We start from the raw sequence: 20,020 nt of genomic DNA on the forward strand, positions 1-20,020 counted from the left end.
CAGACGCTTGAAGCGGTGAAACGAAAGAAATGAGGCTAATTGTTTAAGCTCGCAGCCACGTGCAGTAACACGAGGGTAACCACAGGAAGCTGCAAACCTGCGGGCTGTTTAAGTATTGTGGAAACCGACATCAAATGAAAGGCCGCAGGTAAATAAAGTCTTTTGTTTCATCGGCAATTATTCGGCCATTTTCTTGCCTAACGACGTCTTCTTAAGCCCCTAATGACCATTTAAATGTCACTGACCTCATGAGTTAATGTTACTTTCTGTTTGTAGATATAATCTGCAACTGCTGGTTCTGTATTTTTTTTTAAACATAAATGAACATCAATATGCAGGTCTGGTTCTGCCTTGACGTGGCAGTCTGTCAAATTTATGAGAAGCTTGTTCCTTCCAAGTTTATTATGAAAAATGCAGTTAAAAAAAAACCAAAAAAAACTATGCATCAAGTACTTTATAAGTATGAGTATAGTAGATCTAATTCCAGAAAGGTATTAATTAATTGCCTGTTGAGGAATTTTGAGTTCTATCAAAAACAATGTGTTTCAGATAATTAAAAGAGTTATTTGAGTGTTTTTTTTTTCCTGCTGCAGTCGGAAAATAAAACATTTTAATTTATGTCTGTAAACAAACTTTGCTATGCAGATGATTACATTATCCAAATAACTGATACTCTCACCACCGGTAACGCTGCATAATGAGTTTGCGACCCCCCAAATGTCTCTACAGGTTACTTGAAAAGCATGGCGGATCAAGAGGCGTTCAAGTGCGGTCCGAGAACAGGTGCTGCCAAGCCGGGCCCTCTCCTCCACCGTCCTCAGGTCAACCTGACAGATGGTGCAACGGTTTGTAGAGGTGCTGCTTTGCTGAGGTAATGACAAACGTTGCGGTTTTGAGACGGTAACGCCGCTGTAAACACCATACCACATATCGCTTTTTGTCATATTTGTGTGGATGAGAGATTTCACCTGTTAATGTGTTCCTGTTTCCCTCCTCATTATTGGCAGGAGTTGGATTTTCTGAATTTGAAGCACACCACCGGGGTGCATAAACACTCTTTAAACACAGTGTCCCTTTTTCTCTCTTTTGCATCGGGTCAGATGGAACGAATTCTCTGTTTGGCTCGAGGGGAGTGCGCACTAATGCCCAGGTCAATAAATCCAAGCTGTAACTGTTACTTTGTCAACAGCAATTTGGCTTTTGTTGTGTCGCGACTTTTTTCTTTCTGAGGTTTCACAGCGGGCAGGGTAGTGGCTTGCTAACTATTGTGTCCAGTCCACATTAGGCGTGGACGCTTACTGAAGCTCATTAATGGGCGCACCCATAGTTTCAGGACACTGAACAAGCCAGCAGCTCATTTGGTTGTGAGACTTGTCATGTACTTGATATGAATCGGCTCCGAACCTTTCCAACCTCGCTATTCTCTTTCACTGTTTTTTTTTTAAAACAGTCTCCGTCTTGGATAAAATTGACAATCAAAAGTTCATCATTAATTAAAGACCAAAATATTCACAAACATCTTTGGTAAGTTTTCAGCTGAATACTTGAAATGTAAATGAAGCACTGTGCTCTATCTCTTCATGCCTCCACCGGTGGAGAATATGGTTTATTCAGCATTAGTAAGCCTTGCAGTGATGCCTTTCACCCAAACTTGACTCTCCAGCCTTAAAGGGACTGTTCGGATTGTTTGAAGCACTTATCCACAGGCGGTGTATTACTTGCAGTAGGTGGGGGGGTCGGCACATCCCCAGTTTGGAGAAGCAGACCGCTGTGCCAAAACAAAAACGAAGTAATGTACTGCCACGGATGGGGTCAATAACAAATCATATTTTAGCCCCTTAAAAAAAAAAAAAAAAAAAAAGACCTGCGTCTGCTATATTTAGGACGTTTTCACTGCTGTACCTTGGTGTCGGATAGTAAAAATGCACCGTTCCAGTCATCTCGGCTCTTTTCAAAGCCACCAGACTCCTTTCAAAAACGACAAAAATGTTACCTTGCAGAACATTAAATTAGCTGGTCTTCCTGTGCCTCTCTCGATTAGATTCTTGGTGTTATTGTGTGCGGTGTTTTAACACGTTAGTTCAGATCAGAAACGAAACGCCAAAGTGCTCCTTTTCGGAAAGAGCTGTCCGACTGCAAGGTAAAGCGGTGAGAATAGTCAAAGTACATTTGAACTGATATTGATTTTTTTTTTTGAGGGGGGTGGGGGGTAAAATATGTTTTGTTGTTGACCTCGTCCACTGCAGTACATTCCTCAGCTGCCCGCCATTTCCAAACTGGTGACGTTTTTTCCCCTCATTGACTGCAGTGATATACTGACTATGGATAAAGACCTCTTACAGTACAACTCAACTTCAAACAATGCGAACTGCCCTTTAACCCTTCGTCCCTGCTTGCCACCCTTTCTTTCAGAAGCTTTTCGCCCCCCGAATGAAAACGTACCCCGAATGTGTGAACTGGAACTGCTGTTGATCAAAGATGGTGGCGAAGAGGCCGTGTTTAATTTGAAGTGTTACCGAGTTACTTGGCGACAGTTGCGTTATCTTTGGTTGTGTAAATGTTCACTTGTTCATTTTTTTTTTTTTTTTTTTTTAATCTATTCTGACATTTTGAGTGATCAGCTGCTTATTTTCTTGCGCTCTCCGTTTGTTACCCTCTTAGGAAAGATGCACCTGTTGCTGGAGACCACGAAAGAGTACAAGAGGCCTTCCGTTCTGAAGGAGATGACGGAGCCAGAAAGGAGAGCGCGTCCATCCCCAAGTTCAAAGAGGATTTTGATTCTGGTGACATGCTGTTGCAAAATAAGGTAAATAATGGGAGGATGTCATACAAGGTTTTCCAAAAACTTGGCTGCTGCTGCTGCATAGCAAAGGCTGAACGTTAAATGTGTCAGGCTATTGTTTAGACCCCGTACAAGAAACTGGAAAGATGAGATGGTGACAGTGTCCGTCACACTCAGGTTGTTGCCTCGGGGGACAAAAACTTATAAGTACCTCTCCCTTCTGTTTCACGGGGAGGGTGTCCTTCACAGACAAATTCAAATGATGAATGAATTAATGATGGTATTAAACCATGTTTGAGAACCAGACATCGAAGGGAAATCTCAATGTTGATATTATTTCAAATCCCATCACTCGTACCTGGCAGGTACAGCTGTGCTTCATACCACGATACAGCTAAGTGGAGGGATTCAGATCCATCTGCAGCCACCTTGTCTCGAAAGCTGCAATACATCCTCAGTGTTTTATCTCACCCATTGCAGGTTTTTTTTTTTTCCTTTACAACAGGCTTCCCTAGGTTACCTCTTGAGAAGTTGGTTCAAGGTTGATAAAGAGGAGAAAACCACAGCCATTGTTTTTTATTGAAATTACTTTGTGTTTCTCAGGATGACAACTTGGATAGCGATACAGCCGTGCACTCTCTCCAAGGTATGTCACCTCCAGACAGTGTACTCTCAAATGAAGAGCTTCTAATGGACCGGATCAAGGGTTTTGACGATCCAGACGAGAGCACAAACACTAAAGGTGCCGTAGAAAAGTAACACATTTAATTGGGGCTGCCAGTTGCTGTAATCATCATGAATGTTGAGTGCTCAAAATGTTCAGTGGAACAGCTGCATCAGACCAGAAATCTGTTGCCGGTCTAGAAAGCTGCTATTTGTGCGGTGTTTAATCGTCCCCAAATTTTCCCAGACTGCTTAGCTTTCCTGGCTTTTAGATTTTTATTTTTTTAAATTATTATTATTTCATTGTCATTTAACCATGCAAACCTTCTGTAAAAATCCACAAATAAAAGAGGAAAAGTGCTCTCTGATATGTGTATGATGAAAAGCAATCAACTGACACTGAGTGCAGGCGTAGCATACATAAATGGCCATGGCAAAGTCTTTTGAAAGGATTTTGAAGGGTGCTCAGAAGAGCTTTAAAAAAAAAAAAAAAAAAAAGGGGGATGTCCAAAATATAGTCTCCTTGATTATATAGCTATCTTACGGGGTTTTTTTTTATCTTCCAGCTTGGCGAACTGACTGGCACAAGAATCACATGGCAGCTATCAGCAGTGAGAAGTTTGACAGGCTCCTGAAGATGTTTCCAGATTTCTACCACTCTAAGAGCCACATGGCATCATTTGTCTTGATAAGAGGTAAGCTGCCATTAAAACTGTATATTTATTAAATATTTATTTTCCTTTTATTTATTTATTTTTCCTTATTTTTTTTCTCCCTGTATCTCAACACGGCTAAAGGGAACGGAGAATATATAAGTGTCTATAAATTCATAAACTGGGCCTGCATGACAGGTCATTATTGCAATAGCATGTTACATGGCTGACATGAAGATTTCCAAGCATGAAAAAAAAAGGGGCATGCTCAATGTGACGGAAATCACATGCAAGGCAGCTGCAATTTTCCATTTTCAGCTGATGGCGCAGTCATCAACAGATGATGTGGGAGATGAAGTCCTTTTTAACACATTAGTGCAGGAGGTCAAAACCAACTGGATACCTGGCTACCGTTTCTTTTTTGAGGAGTGGAGAGGTGGCCAGGAATGTAGCGATGATGCTCACACAAAGCAAAGCGTCAGAGTGATATTAAAGGCAGTTGGTTTGCCAAAAGCAAGTTAATTCAAAAGACTCCCGGTGCACAGGGAAGCTAATGAATACAAAATGACCTCTTTGGCCAAGGAGCAAAGTTCTGGTCGATCACCAGTAAATCATTTTGAAGAAAAACCCCTTTATGACTCCGCAAGTCAAGAAGCCTCTCCAGGACGTAGCGCGTTTCCTCGTCAACAGACAAGAGGAGACTTCATGACCCGAACCTCAAACGATTCGGCACAAGAATCGTCTGATAAGCCTAAAAAACACAACGGCCAGTTAGCACTTCACAAAAACATCCAAAAATAAGCAGATGAAAATGTGTCTCTTTAAAAAAAAAAAAAAAAAAAACAATGCCCCAAGTACAAATAAAATAAAAACCCCGACAGAAGCAACAGGATGAATGTATAAATCATCAAGAAGATTCTGTGTCTTTAGATTCCGCCAGATGCATCAAATTATCTGCTGATTTTGACGCCTGTGGATCAAAGACTTCAGCCAGTTATTAGCTACAAAGGGGTTTTTCTCCAAGTATTAAATGTGATGATTTAGTTTGACTTCACGTGTATCTGTCCAATTACTTTTGACTCCCTACATTTTGGGCACCACGTGTTAAAATGGCTCCCACACAGCTCTGCTGTGAGACTTGGAACTTAAGTAATGTATGTTGTATGGTTCCTGCAGCATTATAGGGAAAGTGCTGACTTTGAATGGACAGTATTGTGAATGATAATTGAATACATTTCTGTCTACGTAACATATACTTGCAGTATGTTGCTTGAAACGGTTTGACATAATGAAGAGCGGGTACTTCCTTCTTTATTTTATTATGTCTCTGTCTTCCGGCTGCTGTTAACTAAAGCTAAAGTGAATGATGCTTTGGAAAGAAATGTAGTTTAATTTGCCCACAGAAGTGTTGGACACACAGGGTCGTCCGTGTGAAAACTACAGCGTGGTGGCGATGGGATCTGGCCAATCCAGCTGCAGCGAGTGGCATTGCTACAATGGGTTGATGGTCCATGACTGCCATGCCATCATCACCGCAAGACGGGCTCTCCTAAGGTACAAACTCCTCCGTATGACTTTCCAAAGTGCTAGAAAGAGAAAGGGCCCAGGACTACATTTACAAAATCTTAAATTTGAACGCCGATAAAAATGTAGATGTTGCCTTTTTTTTAATATTCAGGTTGAAAACATGACATGCAGCCTGTATCGGCTCGCTCACTTTCCGCTGCTGCTTCTAGTTCATTGAAAGTGCTGATGTAGCGCAAAGTAAGAATTGTGTTTTCTGGCTTGAGTTCAGGTTTCTGTACAAACAGCTTTTGCTGTTCTTTGAAGCCGATCCAAAGCCCAAGGAAAGCTGTATATTTGAGAGCAGTGCCGACAGCCGCCAGCTTCAGCTCAAACCCAAGATCAGCCTGCATCTCTTCACCAATCAGTGCCCCGAAGGAGCCGCTCAGAACTTCCACATCAAGTACAGCAGTCTGTTAATTAGCCCCTTCGTTTGATTGTGTCAGTACACATATTTTTCAAAGCCATTTTTTTTTGTGGTTCATACGCAAAAGGCTTCGGTGCAATTGAAATTGAGGATTTTATTCCCCTATTATTTGACATGAGAAACATGGCATCCCCCAAATCTTGTAAACGCAGCTTATTATTAACCTGTCGGTATTTGTTGCTTAAAATAAGAACTGGAAATTGGATTATGATTTTAGTTCATATTTTTTTTTTTTTTTTATGAAAAGCACTGCACTTAGGTATTTTGTAACTAAAATGTCAGCACAGTTGGTTGAATAGCTTATGTTTGACCTTTTTCTGGACCGACACAACAATTGCACTCATTTATGAATACGTCTCGGTGTTCGTTGAAGGATGGGGGTTGAATGGAATCGAAAGGAGTAAAAATGCAACGTAATCGCTGTTCCTGTTTAGGGGCTCATTGACGAACAGATACTGCGCCGTGAAGCTGCAGTACCACGCCACAAACCAGCTGGTCCCCGCGGCCTGCCTCGAGCCGAGCGTCTGGGGCGCCAAAGTCTGCTGCATGTCCGGTAGTGACAAGTTGTGTCGCTGGACCGTCACCGGGGTTCAGGGTGCATTACTGAGCCGCTTCATTCAGCCGCTCTACATCACCAGCATGGTGCTAGGTAAAGAGCAGCTGTTACTACATTTTAGGAAGCGTGTTTAAATTTACTTTGGTGCCTTGAGAGTTAAGTTGTATCCGTGTACTAAATGTGAAGCTACAGCTGGCAGCGAATAACTCCCCGAGAAGACTTTGGGTCATTTCTACACTCTTAATTGAAAGAACCTCTCCAGACATGTTTTCAAATGTATATAAAACACTATACTTTAATTATGATTTGCGTGTGATATGATTTTTCTTCCTCAAAAAATGAGTTCATCTTAAAGAAATCTTTTAAAACGACTTCCTCCTCCATTCAAAATTGCAGAAATGTTGATTATACAAATATGTTTTATACACATTATTCTGCAGCGTAAAGCTCGGGCAAATGAACAAGATACTGTGAGTTGTGAAGGTGCTCGAAAGCAGATTTCTTTCGCTTTTCCCCGTCGACTTTTGACTGCCAAATTGTGTTCCATCGAGCACCATTTGAAAACTAGGAAGAGCTGCATGATTATTAAATTTGGTCTCATTCATATGTGCGAATAACCAACAGGAAGTTAACTCGGTCAGTGAAAGACTTTTAGCGCGCTCAGCTGGCTCTACTGAGGAGGACGCTAATGTGCCTCCTGCACGGCCCGGAAACACCCAGGTGCGAGGAAGCCGTCGGAAACACAGCTGTAGCTTCACACCGACTCTACAGACACGAGAGTGGAATCAACTCTTTTCTCATCTAATTCGGCAACAGAGTCGGCGTGTTTCCAGAAAAATGCTCAAGGTTTTTTTTTTTTAAATTTATTATTATTTCAGTTCGACGTCACAACTAAAATTAGCCCAAGGTGGTGTTATGATAACACGGTGAAGACTGCTATTTTACATCCAAGTGGTAAAATCTGTAACGCTGCCATGAACACTGATGGAAGTATTTAAGTCCTTGACTGAAGTGAAAGTACTAATACCACACTGTGAAAATATTGTTAGGACAATTTAATGTTCTTAAATATAAGTATGGAGCTGCTATGAGCCAAATGTGTTTTACAAGGATCTAAAGTAAAAGTACACTTTATACAGAACCTGCTCTCTGTCAATGTTTTAATGTAATATAGGATGTTTTTCGATGAATATAATGCTGCTATAGTTTGAATTTCACTGCAGCAGTTATTTAAGGTTATGCTCATTTGAACTGCTTTATATACGGTTGGGTACTTTACACTAATTTACACTAATGCATCATGTTCTATAAGATCATATCGCTAAAGGGTCTATGATGATGCACTAGTTGCATTAAGAATATGCCCTTAAGAGGAATTTGTTTTGTTTTTTTATGCTACGTAATGCTACACTGCTTCCTGTCCTCAAACTGTGCGTATAAATTTGTATTCATCTTCTTTCTTTTTTTTTTTTTAGGAGGCAAGAATAACAGCGAGCAAGTGTCTGATATCATCAACGCGCGACTGGCTGATGGGTTGGAGGGCATGCTGCCGTCCTACAAGCAACATGACATCTTGGTTGTCAGTAGCGACTGTGCAGGATCTGTCGCGAGCTCCTGGCGGCCTAACAATCTCAGCATCAACTGGTGCCTCGGTGACACGGACATCGAAGTTGTGGACGGTAGCAAGGGCTTCACCATTTCCAGGTGAGACGCTTTATTGCGAGAAATTGCTAATTGCACGGAGGGAGGAGAATGGAATGTGCAGTAACTTGTTCCTGCATCACAAATGTGCGACCAGCGTGACGTCACGTCCTCCCGCGGAGAGTCTTGACCTGACCACAGCTTACCTCATTTAAACTCCCGCAGCCACTTCTGCAGACAAGAGTCGAACTGTTGGCACGGTCTAATGCAGTTGGCTAGTTTGACAGCCTCCGTGTGGCCTGGGGCTCCTGCCATCTTTTGGCCTTGCAGCTGCAGACTACTGCTGATGTCCAGTAGCTAGAGTGTGACACAGACGTGGCTTTCACCGGAGACCGTATTGTCCTTGAGCGGAGATTACAGCCCAAAAATAGATTTGAGATCCTGTTTGCCGCTCGCCGCGTTGCCGCCTATTTCAGCCGCCGTCCCTCAGCTTGGACTATTAGTTTCTGCGACACCGTGGGTGCAAGTGTCAGGACGAGCGCTGTAGCGCAAACAAACTATAAATAGACGCACACCAAAAAAAAAAAAAAAGAAAAAAGGAGAGAATAAATTTAAGGGCAGGAATACAGGACATTGTTGTGTACAGGCGGAGGTCAAGAGATGAGAAACCGCAAAACACCTTGTGAAAATGCTCCCAAATTATAGTGTGGAAATGAAAGCGGCTGGAGACAACGATGCTGCTCGTGTCACACGAGACTTCTTTAATTAAGAGATGTAGAAGTAGCATGCCAATTACTCCTCGCTCCTTTTAGCTCGTGTTTTCAGTGGTGAAGAAATGCATTGTTTCCTCAAAACCTCAGCTTGCGCCCACGTTGCTTGAATTCTTACAACAGGGATCCGGTATACATAGAATGCGTTAGTAATAACACAAAACAAAAGGACTTTCGAGTGGGATGAGGGATGTCACGGACGGTAGACGGTTTTGCAACGGACCTTTTTAAAAGGGGTTTGATACGAGTCGTCCTGAACAGCCATCTGCCAGTGTCAGCTTCTATTAGTGCTGTCGCACTCGATACCTCCTCCAAACTTGGTCTGGACAGACTCCAGTGAACTGCTCCCCAGGGTTCCCCCTAAGAAACGTGTTGCTGGCAACGGTAAGCGCCGCCTGTGGGGAAACCCTGCCTTGCTCTTGTTCAGCCAGACCCCACAACCACACTCTGCTCCGGCCGCGTGAAAGAATTGCCTGGCCCGATACATTTAAAAAATAAATAAATAAATTTAAAAAAAATCTGTTTAGCACCGCGAAGCTCCGAAGCGGAGACTGTGCCCTCCAAAAATAATCTTGGGAGGTCAACATGTCATGTATTAGTCACTAAACATTGTGCTGCAATAAAAGCACATTTTACACTTACACGTTTTTTTGGTCTTACAAGTGGACAAGTCAGGAGGACATCATCCACTGAAGTCCCTGACCGGTGCTTTCTAACCTGCTGGCTGCCGTCACTGCACACTAAGTCTGTATCATAGCACGTGGGAGACAGAAAGGTTCACTGGACTCCTGACTCGGATGGATTTGCTGACAGCCCAAAGGTGTATCTCAATTAAGAAGGCAACAAACGGATGGACATTGAGCAACATGAAATGTAAACTGTCGGATTTAAGTCTTTTGAATATTAGGAATAATATTATTGAGGCTTGAAAATACATGCAATAAATGTGTCAGATCTTTGAGGTCACGAGCATTTGGCTTTGGCAGGAAATGATGAGATAAAAACGCTTTCCAATAAATTATATATTAGTGGTTTTACAGGCTAAATTGGAGTATTTGGAATACACTAATACATAATATAGTAAATATAAGGCAATCTGTATGTCTAGGGAAACATGCGTACATGGATTAATTGGTGGCATATTCATGGTGTTTCACAGCTCTCCCTATGTTAGTGGGCCTGGCTTCTCCAGCAGACTTTGCAAGAGAGCCCTCTACAGTTATTTCCAGCGAGTTGCACATCTGGGTGGGCAGACCAATCTGCTGGAGCTTCCCACCTACCACAGTGTCAAGGTACGTGACCTCCTACCACTCCACCCGAGAACCGTGACAGCGGCTATGTTATGTGCGGCGCATTCTGCAACCGCTGGAGTGTTTCGCAGTTTTGCATCACAGATGTGTCTCATGATGTTGTGAATGCTTCATTGTTTTGTAGATGGACGCCAAAGTTTACCAGACAGTCAAAGATCTGGTCAGAAAGCGGTTCCAGATCAGCCATGCGGGTCTCTGGAAGGAAAAGAACCTGGTGGACTGCTTTACTGCTTGAACGCTGGCCATCTTGAAAGTTATTTTACATTTCCCTTGAGATTTTATTTGATGTTCTTCTTTGCACTTTGTTAATCCCTCTTAACAGTAGTTCCTTGTTCAGTTTTATGTGTAACGTTGGAGTTTGTGTAGGCGTTTGAGGAAAATAAACAGGAACCTACTGTTATGCGCCACACTGAAGGAGTCTGTTTGAATGAGTTGCATGAGCCCTCGGTCGACAAAGCGATTTGTCTTGATGTACCAGCCAAATGATGTACCCAGGCTTAGGAAGGGCGATATGAACAGGTCATTATTTTTCATTTCACTGTCATGTGATTTTAAACATGCAAAGATTTTCCCTTTTTTTTTTTTTTTTTTTTTTTTTTTTTATATAGTTCTTCTCAAAGCAAGAACAGTGTGGTGTGTTCAAGGTCACGAGGTCATATCGGCAGATGAAGAACCATAATATGGTACCGAGGTCAAAGTTTCGACATCAATACTGTCGTATTTGTTGCCCCTTTTTTGGTTTGGTTTTAAATGTATGACCCCAGCTGCCATATTGCTCCACAAATTATTTTTGTAACACTTTTTTAAGGATTTATGTATTTTACCTAATATCTTGCCTGATAGTAAGCTATTGGATTATTGGATGATCTGGAACTTGTGCAATCCACAAAGTATGGCTTTAAAATTTACCAAATAATTTAGGCAAGGCAAGTTTATTTGTATAGCACATTTCAACAACAAGGCAATTCAAAGTGCTTCACATAAAACCATTAAAATCGTCAAAACATCAGGCAAAAGAAAAGAACATTAAAAAAACAAAACAATTAAGAACGGTGATTAAAACATTAAGCAAGCTAAAAAAAAAAAAAAAAAATAGGATCAAAATTAAAGTGCAGTTTAAGACATCCTCAAATCTGGTTCAGTGAAAGGCAGCAAACAGGAAAGTCTTCAGTTTTGATTTTAAAGGAGCTGAGAGTTGCTGCAGACCTGCAGGTTTCTGGGACTTTGTTCCAGATATGTGGAGCATAAAAACAGAACGCTGCCTCTCCATGTTTAGTTCCGACTCTGGGAACATAAAGTAGACCAGTCCCAGACGACCAGAGGGGTCGGGATGGTTCATAAGGTAGCAGCAGGTCAGAAATTTATTTTGGCCCTAAAAAATTCAGATCTTTTTTTAGACCAACAGCAGGATTTTGAAGTCGATTCTTTGTTCGACAGGAAGACGGCGTAAAAACCTCCAGAACTGGAGTGATGTGATCCAGTTTCTTGCTCTTAGTGGGGAGTCGAGCTGCAGCTGTCTTGACTTTTTACAGAGATCCTTAAACACACTACTGAACTAGTCTACTGAAGATGAATGCGTGGACATGTTTTTTTTTTTCCAAATCCTGTTTAGACATAAGTCCTCTAATCCTTGATATATTCTTCAGGTGATAGTAGGCTGATTTTTGTAATTGTCTTAACATGGCTGTTATTGAGGTCTGAGCCCGTGACGACACCTAGATTTCTGGCTCGGTTTGTGGTTTTTAACATCAGCGATTGAAGCCGAGCGCTGACTTTCAATCGTTCTTCCTTGGAACCAAAAACAATTACTTCTGTTTTATCTTTGTTTACTTAAAGAAAATTCTGGCACATCCAGTTGTTGGTTTGTTCAATGCATTTACAGCCTTTGCATGGGATTATAGTTCCCTAGTGATTTAGTTATATAAATCTTTGTGTCGTCTGCATAATTATGATAACACACTTTGTTGTTTTCCATAGTCTGAGCCAGTGGAAGCATGTAGATGTTGAACCGAAGAGGCCCCAGAATTGAACCTTGGGGAACACCACGTCATTTTAGTCCGCTCTGATGTATAATTAGCTGTAAACACAAAGTATTCTCGGTCCTTCAAGTAGGATTCAAACCAGTTTAGTGCTGTGCCAGAGAGTCCCACCCAGATTTTTAGTCTGTCTAGTAGTATGTCTTGGTTGAACGTGTCGAATGCAGCACTGAGACCCAATAATACTAAGACTGAAATTCTGCCACTGTCTGTGTTTAAGTGGATGTCATTGAAAACCTTAAGAGCAGTTTCAGTACTATGGTGCTGTCGAAAGCCTGACTGGTAGACATCAAAACACTTATTTACGGCCAAGAAGTTATTCAGCTGTTGAAAAACCGCCTTTTCAATTATTTTACTCAAAAATGGGAGGTTTGATAATGGCCTGTAATTTTTCATTATTGCGGAGTCTAAATTAGCCTTCTTTAGAAGTGGTTTGATAACTGCAGTTTTTAGGGCCTGAGGAAAGATACCAGAGAGAAGGGATGAGTTTACAATTTGTAAAAGATCAGTGGTCATGCAGTTTGAAATATTTTTGAAAAAGGGTGTTGGTATAATATCCAAGCTGCAGGAGGAGGACTTCAGATGTTGTATAATGTCTTCCAGACTTCCATGGTTGATTGAATGAAATTGTTCCATGATATTTGAGTGGATATTATTTAGAGACGGGGACAACACATATCCTGTGGTTGGTGTGGAGGCACTTACTGCTCGTCTAATTTTCTGTATTTTGTCAGTAAAAAAAAAGGCAAATTGATTGCACGCCCAGGTGGACTGGAGCTCAGCAGCTACTGACACTAGAGGGTTCGTTAGCCTGTCGACGGTAGCAAATAAGGCGTGTGTATTGTTATTGTTTTTGGCAATGATGTCGGAGAAGAAGAGACTGCCCTGCATTTCTCATTTACTTTATAGATGTCACAGTGAACCTGGAGATTTGTTTTTCGCCACCTGCGCTCAGCTTTTCGACACTCTCTTTTCTCTATTCTGACCGGCATGGCATTTCTTCTTTGCTTACCAGAGACAACCTTCACTTTAGTGGCTGCAATGGCATCAATAATATATTTTTTAAAACTTTTGTAATTACGTTAACACCTCTATCGTTCTGAAACCTAATCGTTTTGTGAAACATGGCATACATTGTAGCTTTCTTGTTCCTCTTGTGAAGGTTTGCTTTACGTTGTGCAGATGTTAATGTCCAACAGATAATATACAGTAAAGGCAACAGCAAAAAATATCCCCAAACATCGGTCAGCCATTATGGGAACAATGAATACAGCATAGATTGCGGTTACGTTTCTATGACGCTACAGACCGGCCCCAATCAGAGCCAGTGGTGTATACAAAATGTACGCTCTTGGGCCATTTTATTAGGTACGCCCGTTCAATCCACCGGGGATAAAATACTAGAACCATATTTAGACTGCACTATTTTCAAAATATGTGTGGAATCTATAAAGTGAGCAGCAGTGACGGCCTCAATTGAAGAAATGACTGTTGTTCACAACAAAGGTTAAAATTAAATTAAGCAATGGTTGAAGAATTTTTTGATTTTGCCTGGATAACACATGTTCTGACTTAAATGAGGTAAAGAAGGAGCACAGGGAGACTTTTGTCATCTTAAATTTAAAATTTTTTTTTTTTTTTTTTCACACTAACTGTGTGGTACCACGGTTCATTGTCACCATGGCTCCACTCACCAGTTGCTTGGCAACCAACTCCTCCTTGGTACTGATGCAACTGCTCATGTCTTCATAATTACAGGCTCTTTTACAATATTTAGCAAAAACAAAAGCAACAATAGAACTGCATGGGGAAAAAAATGATCTAATGAAGCTGGAATACAGTGGTGCCTTGCAGTTAAATTTGTCTCCGCACGGCACTGATTACACATCTCTGTGTCTCGTATTGACGTACAGCATGTGTAGGCTGCTGCCTCAGATTTCAAGCTTTTCATCATTGATTTTGGAATTAGCATTTCTACGCGTGTGTATGCAAGTGTATATATATGTGTCGGTTTCATCATTGTTCTAGCTGGTTCGGCAGGTGATTCCTCCATCCGGGTGTGGGGTTCGTTGCCCTGTAGGAAGGCAGAGCTCCTGTACCCGAGGGGCTTCTCTGGGCATGAGGAAGAGCCATGGAATCCACTAAAAGGCCTGCAAGATAATTAAACATCTGTGAGCAATTTAGAGGTGTGAAGAACTGATCATTTCTCGACGTGGATCGGGACGTTGTGCCAGGGATTTCGGGGTTAAACTTAAATTAAGCTGTCAGATGGCGAAGGAAACCTTTTAAGGAGTAACAATCATATATTTTCAGTTGTGTTTAAACCAGCTTAATTACAAAGCCTTGTAATTATTTAACGTCAGCGCAGTCTCATTAATGTAAGCAGTGACCTTCACTGTTATTCTGGCAGCCGAGGGACTGTGATGTCTGACTAAATCTGTGATCATCATTTCCTGTGAAGGAGGCTGAATCTAAACAAGATGATTTGGAACTTTTAATGGCAACCTTAAATGTCTTACAATAGATTTGGATTAAGAATTCATTAACGTGTTTCATCTTCATCATGGATTATAATTGAAGTCAAAACCTTTTTATTTCCCGCACACATTTAACAATTTTGTTCTGCTTTCATTCTAAGATAATCATTTGTTCATCCTCATGTTTTTGCCTTCTTAGTACACTAAAATGGCCCCCGCATAGTTATTAATTTGTTAGGATATTTGCTGCTTTGGACTTGCTGTCTTTTCTCACCCAGGTTTGGCCTCTTGCAGGATGAGTCTCTGTGACTGGAGTCGGAGGAAGCTGATGTGCTGTCTGTGGAGCTGGACTTGACCGAGCGGACCGATGGTATCGACGGCCCAGGAGGATTTGCTCTGGGTTTGGTCACGACTCCAACGGATGCCGAGTTGCTCCACTCTGGACGACAGTGGCAGACGCAAGTAATACAAAATAAGCCCAAAGTTGTACTTTTGTCATTGCTTCCATAGTAAGTATGTAAAAGGTCATCACAGGTCTTTGCTTAGTATCAATTACTATATGGTTATTTCTTTACAAATTTAAAATCCTCACAAATGGTTTCCATAAAAGTAGGTTGATTGACGTGACGAGTTCACGTCATTGCATTGCGTGACTGTCTTACCAGAGTGCTCCTCAAGTCGAAACGGTCCAAAGCAGAGGTGAATCCGCCATTGTTTCCTGACATTCTCCTTCATTAGACAGTGGAAGAGGAAGATAAAAAGTCCTGGAATAAAGAGGAAAGAGAGACAAGGTCATGAGCTTTTGGGCGACTAGATTGGATCTTGGTTTGTGGCTCTTTGTTCCCTCAGCAGATATTTTTAATTTGCACTTGAGCTCGGCATTTCATTGCCAGAAGTAAACACTGGTGGTTGCGTCACTTTGAGATACAGAGAAAGTGTGAAGACGAAGGCCAGCTGAGGTAAAACAGTTGTGAAAGAGTTGCATCATTTAGCCGTTTGATTTCTCCTTCTTTTTCTGGGTCTCTTTTGAACTGCAATCGTGAAGTGGGACATAAACTGCATGACTGGTTTGGAGATCTTCACTGAATAAATAAAACAAAGCAACACACACAATGGGTTTCATACGAGATTTTTTTTTTTTTTTTGAAGTATGAGGTTTAAGACAGGACTGGTTATCATTATATTATCATTACAACATTTCTATTAGCAATTTAGGCTTCCTCACAGTTCCAAGTCCGTCTAAACAAACCCTCATAAACTGTTCATGAGTATCTGCATGTTCACGTTTTATCATTAGGTAGGTAGGTAGGTAGGTAGGTAGTTACTTTATTAATCCCCAAGGGGACATTTTTTTCAAAAATATTAGCTTCATTAATACCCCTGTATTATGGAGTTGTATAATAATTGTAAAAAAAATAAAACTAAGGCCTATCACGGTTTCTATTTGGAACGTAACCCCCGCGAAAAACGAGGGTTCACTGTATATATTATTCAAAAATAAGTAAGCGTTAAAAGCAAAACTTTACTCCAGAGAGCTTTAAGTCATTGCTGTTTAAATCAGCCACGAAAAACTTAAGAAGTTTAGCAGAGGCGATGGTGATAGTAGGTGAACCAAGTATTAATACAGCTGCTCAAACGTCACAAATAGCGGGCAAATGGTTACATGGTGGTTAGATACTAAAACCCATCTTTAAAAACTAAAAGGCGCTCATGATTTCAGTACCTCAGAGAAAACTGAAAGCACAAAAAGGTTGCTGACTGCAAAAGGTTTGCATGTTCTCTTGATGTTTGCGTTTAAAGACATGCTGGACATTATCCACCTTTCAGCAACTCTCCCTGTAATAAAAAGGAAACAACAACCTTGCAGGCTGTTGAGTCCAGAGAACAGATACAGCAGAACTGTTCTGGCTGGTCCCCAGGTAAAGAACCCAACGGCCCATGTCAGTCCGAGTAACAGAGTGAGACTGGCAACTCCCTTCAGGTCGTGCATGAGTCCGCTCCGGGTTCCTGCCGGGCTGTTGACTCGCATTCGGCGAATCTGGATCAAAACCACCACAAAAACCTAAGAGGAGATTAAAACGAAGGCTGAGAGTAACTACAGGAGAACGGAAAGGATGTATGCAGGAAAATATAGATAGACAGCTAAAAGCTAAAGAGGAGACCACTGTGATACGTTACCAAGTAAAAAGTGGACATGAGCCTTGTTTTAGTCATTTGAACTTAAATGAAATGTTCAAATTATTTACCCCAATGTTGACGAGAAGCACCAGTCCAGCATAGGCAACCACGGACACATAAAATGTCACATCGTCCTGGAGCCAACAGCTGAGGGAGCAGAAAAAGCATTAAAAAAAAAAAAGAAAAAAAAAGATGTCGGGCGGTAGGGGAGGACAGCGATGCATAAATTAAATTTGTCGGAAGAGAGGGGGAGATATTGTGGTCAGTGGTGGTTTTCCTGCACTTACACAGTTTGTGCCACGGTGAGAGGGAGTTGCAGTGTGAAACATTTAAATGGAGTATGGTTTATTTGCACAGTCACCCATTTGTGAATGAATGACTTTTTTGCAAATACATTCATACAAAACTTGAGAAGCCAATAAAAATGTTGACACCATGTCACAAGACTTTCAGTATGACACTGACATCAGCTTGATTATAAATGTACTTAATCTCTTGGAAATATTGACCGGATTGATATAAAGGTAGAAAACATATTAAAACATGATATAAATGTTGCTATGCTGTATATCAGGCCCTGTACTGTACTGCGTAGGGGGTTAATTGTTTGTAGATGTTTAACTATCAGTGACAAGATGCTTGAGAAAAATAAACTCATGAAAGGACCACAGAATAGCAGTTGTAGACAAGTACAAAGCAGCAAAGCACATGTTGCATGTAGTTTTGAATTGTGTTTGAATGCTTAATGTTGCATTAAACCTCCAAATCATCAATGACACCAAGTCGTGAGTATAGTTTTATCGCAGCCAGTCCATATAGAATTTTTCAGTCTCACTGATTAGCGCACTTTTGTTTCAAAGATGCATCATAGAAAATGAATATGGGAGGAAGCCAGAACTCACAAGTTGTCCGAGTTGTCCAATGGCTCTAAAGTAGACTGAGGATCTGTGTAAAGGTGACTGCCGTACGCCTCTCTGTTCACGATGAGCACCAGGATGCAGATCACCAGAGGAAGACCTGGAGGAAGAGTTCAAATGTTTCTACAGCACGTTTCATAGCCTCAGAAATAATGACGACGATACTCGGTTAGCTTTAAGGCTTTTGTGAGTTGGTCATGTCTCCGCATTCTGTTTTGAAGTGTTTATAGCCGCTCACTGTTAGTCAGTCAAGCAAAGACATGACTCACCCCATCCCAGAGCACAGAACTTGAGGATGTATGAGGGCACGTAGACGTTGAATACTTTGACGAGGGCGAAGTACATGTTAACGGCCTCTAATCCCATCCAGGTGAATGACGCCAGGAGGAAGTAGTGCAGCGTGGACGCCACGGCCACACAGAGTCCGTACACGGCCCAGGAGGACAGCCAGGAGTTGACCAGGAACACTAGGTTCAAACCCAGCAGGGCCAGAGAGAGGTTGATGAGGATCTGAGAGGGGTAGTCTCGACGGAGCTTTCTACGTCGGACATGGAAGTAAAGCATTTACGGTAAGACACAGAGAGCACAAGATTTAACACTGAATAGGAGAAAATAAAATTGTACCATTATGGGAAATGTTCATGTGCATAAATAAATCACTAAATGTAGATACACGTACAGAGAAACATTTAATAGTGATACGAATCGTTACATGAATGTGTCATTGGCATTTCAGTGTAAATAATATAGATGTGAAAATGATTGTGTGCCTCAAAATACAGGGATAGTTTTCAAATGTATCTGAATTGTAGTTGACAGGGCTGTAGTCAGACAGACAAATGAACCAGGCTGCATGGAAACACAGTCAGTGTATTAAAAAAGCAGAAAACAATCATATGATAACAACTCTGGTTGGAGTCTTACTCGAAAGCCGTGTAGGTGAGAACAGTGATTCCCAAGAACAGTGATGAGACTCCACAGCCAGCATAGGTGATAATGGCCAGGATCTGCTCATTAGCCGGGTCCAACTGAGTCCTGGAGACATCCTACACACAAACACACACTTAGCAGGAGAGTATCTGTATTTGTTTGTCTCTAAAAGCCCTTAACGGGCTCCTGTTTGTACTGCCAAACAAACTGGCATGAAGACCTGCGCCTTTCTAACTCGTCGAGTGGAACACTCAAATTACTGGGCTACTGTATATTTTTTCTATCATCATCAAAACCAATGAAAACACAAAACCAGCAATGAATTAATGCCGCTAACAAGGTATTGCCTGCATATATTATAATCCTTTGTGCTGCACAGCTCTGCTGTTGTCTCACAACTATTAAAACCTCATCAATGAGCCACAGTGGAGCACTGGGTGACACGCTCGTTGATTAACACAAACACAGGACCTGTAATTTACTTGGGAGTCAATCCCACACACACACACACACACACACACACACACACACACACACACACACCGTCCTGCTTCCATAAATACTCGCTACAGCAACAAGTCTGCTGTTGAAAGACCCCAATAAATCCACCATGTATTATTGTTTAGAGTTTTTCAAGGACATTTTTAGTTGTTTTTTTTAAAACAGAAAGTGTACATTTGTGGTCGATTGGTAAAAATGTACGGCTTTTGAAGCCACGATCGCGGTAAGGAATGTGTTGAAAGATGCATTAATGAGCAGTTGATTTGTGTCTTTGCGTGAGATTTGGTGACAGCCAAACAAATTACGAAATTGCAAACCTTACTTTATACTATACATTATTTGCACTATATGCTGTACTATATATTCAATTCAGTTGTATTTATATTGCGCCAAATCACTACAGAAGTCATCGTAGGGCACGTAAGACAGCAAGGTCGACAACTCCCATGTAAGCAAGCACTGGCGACAGTGGGAAGAACAGAAAAGAGGAAGAAACCTCCAACAGAACCAGACTCGGAGGCGGGCGGCCATCTGCCTCGACCGATTAAAGTTATATTAAGGGTTAGTTTCAGTAATATTTAGATTTACGGCCCTTTTAAAGAAAATTTTGGAAAAT

General features: G+C 41.4%; 1 protein-coding gene across 1 annotated transcript; it reads left to right on the forward strand.

The window, feature by feature from the left end:
• The first annotated feature begins 743 nt into the window (after nucleotides 1-743).
• On the forward strand, nucleotides 744-10,728 carry adad2 (adenosine deaminase domain containing 2). The gene is made up of 10 exons (XM_069722093.1): nucleotides 744-871; nucleotides 2,662-2,806; nucleotides 3,386-3,524; nucleotides 4,012-4,140; nucleotides 5,502-5,652; nucleotides 5,894-6,064; nucleotides 6,523-6,737; nucleotides 8,120-8,348; nucleotides 10,215-10,347; nucleotides 10,490-10,728. The coding sequence occupies exons 1-10, from the start codon at nucleotides 744-746 to the stop codon at nucleotides 10,598-10,600; spliced, it is 1,551 nt and encodes a 516-aa protein (XP_069578194.1). The 3' UTR covers nucleotides 10,601-10,728.
• The last annotated feature ends 9,292 nt before the right edge of the window (nucleotides 10,729-20,020 follow it).

Source organism: Brachyistius frenatus, unplaced genomic scaffold (assembly GCF_029030835.1).
Source record: "Brachyistius frenatus isolate BFR_SWC_R1_liver_20210118 unplaced genomic scaffold, ASM2903083v1 Contig_5, whole genome shotgun sequence".
In the NCBI taxonomy this organism is placed as follows: Eukaryota; Metazoa; Chordata; class Actinopteri; family Embiotocidae; genus Brachyistius; species Brachyistius frenatus.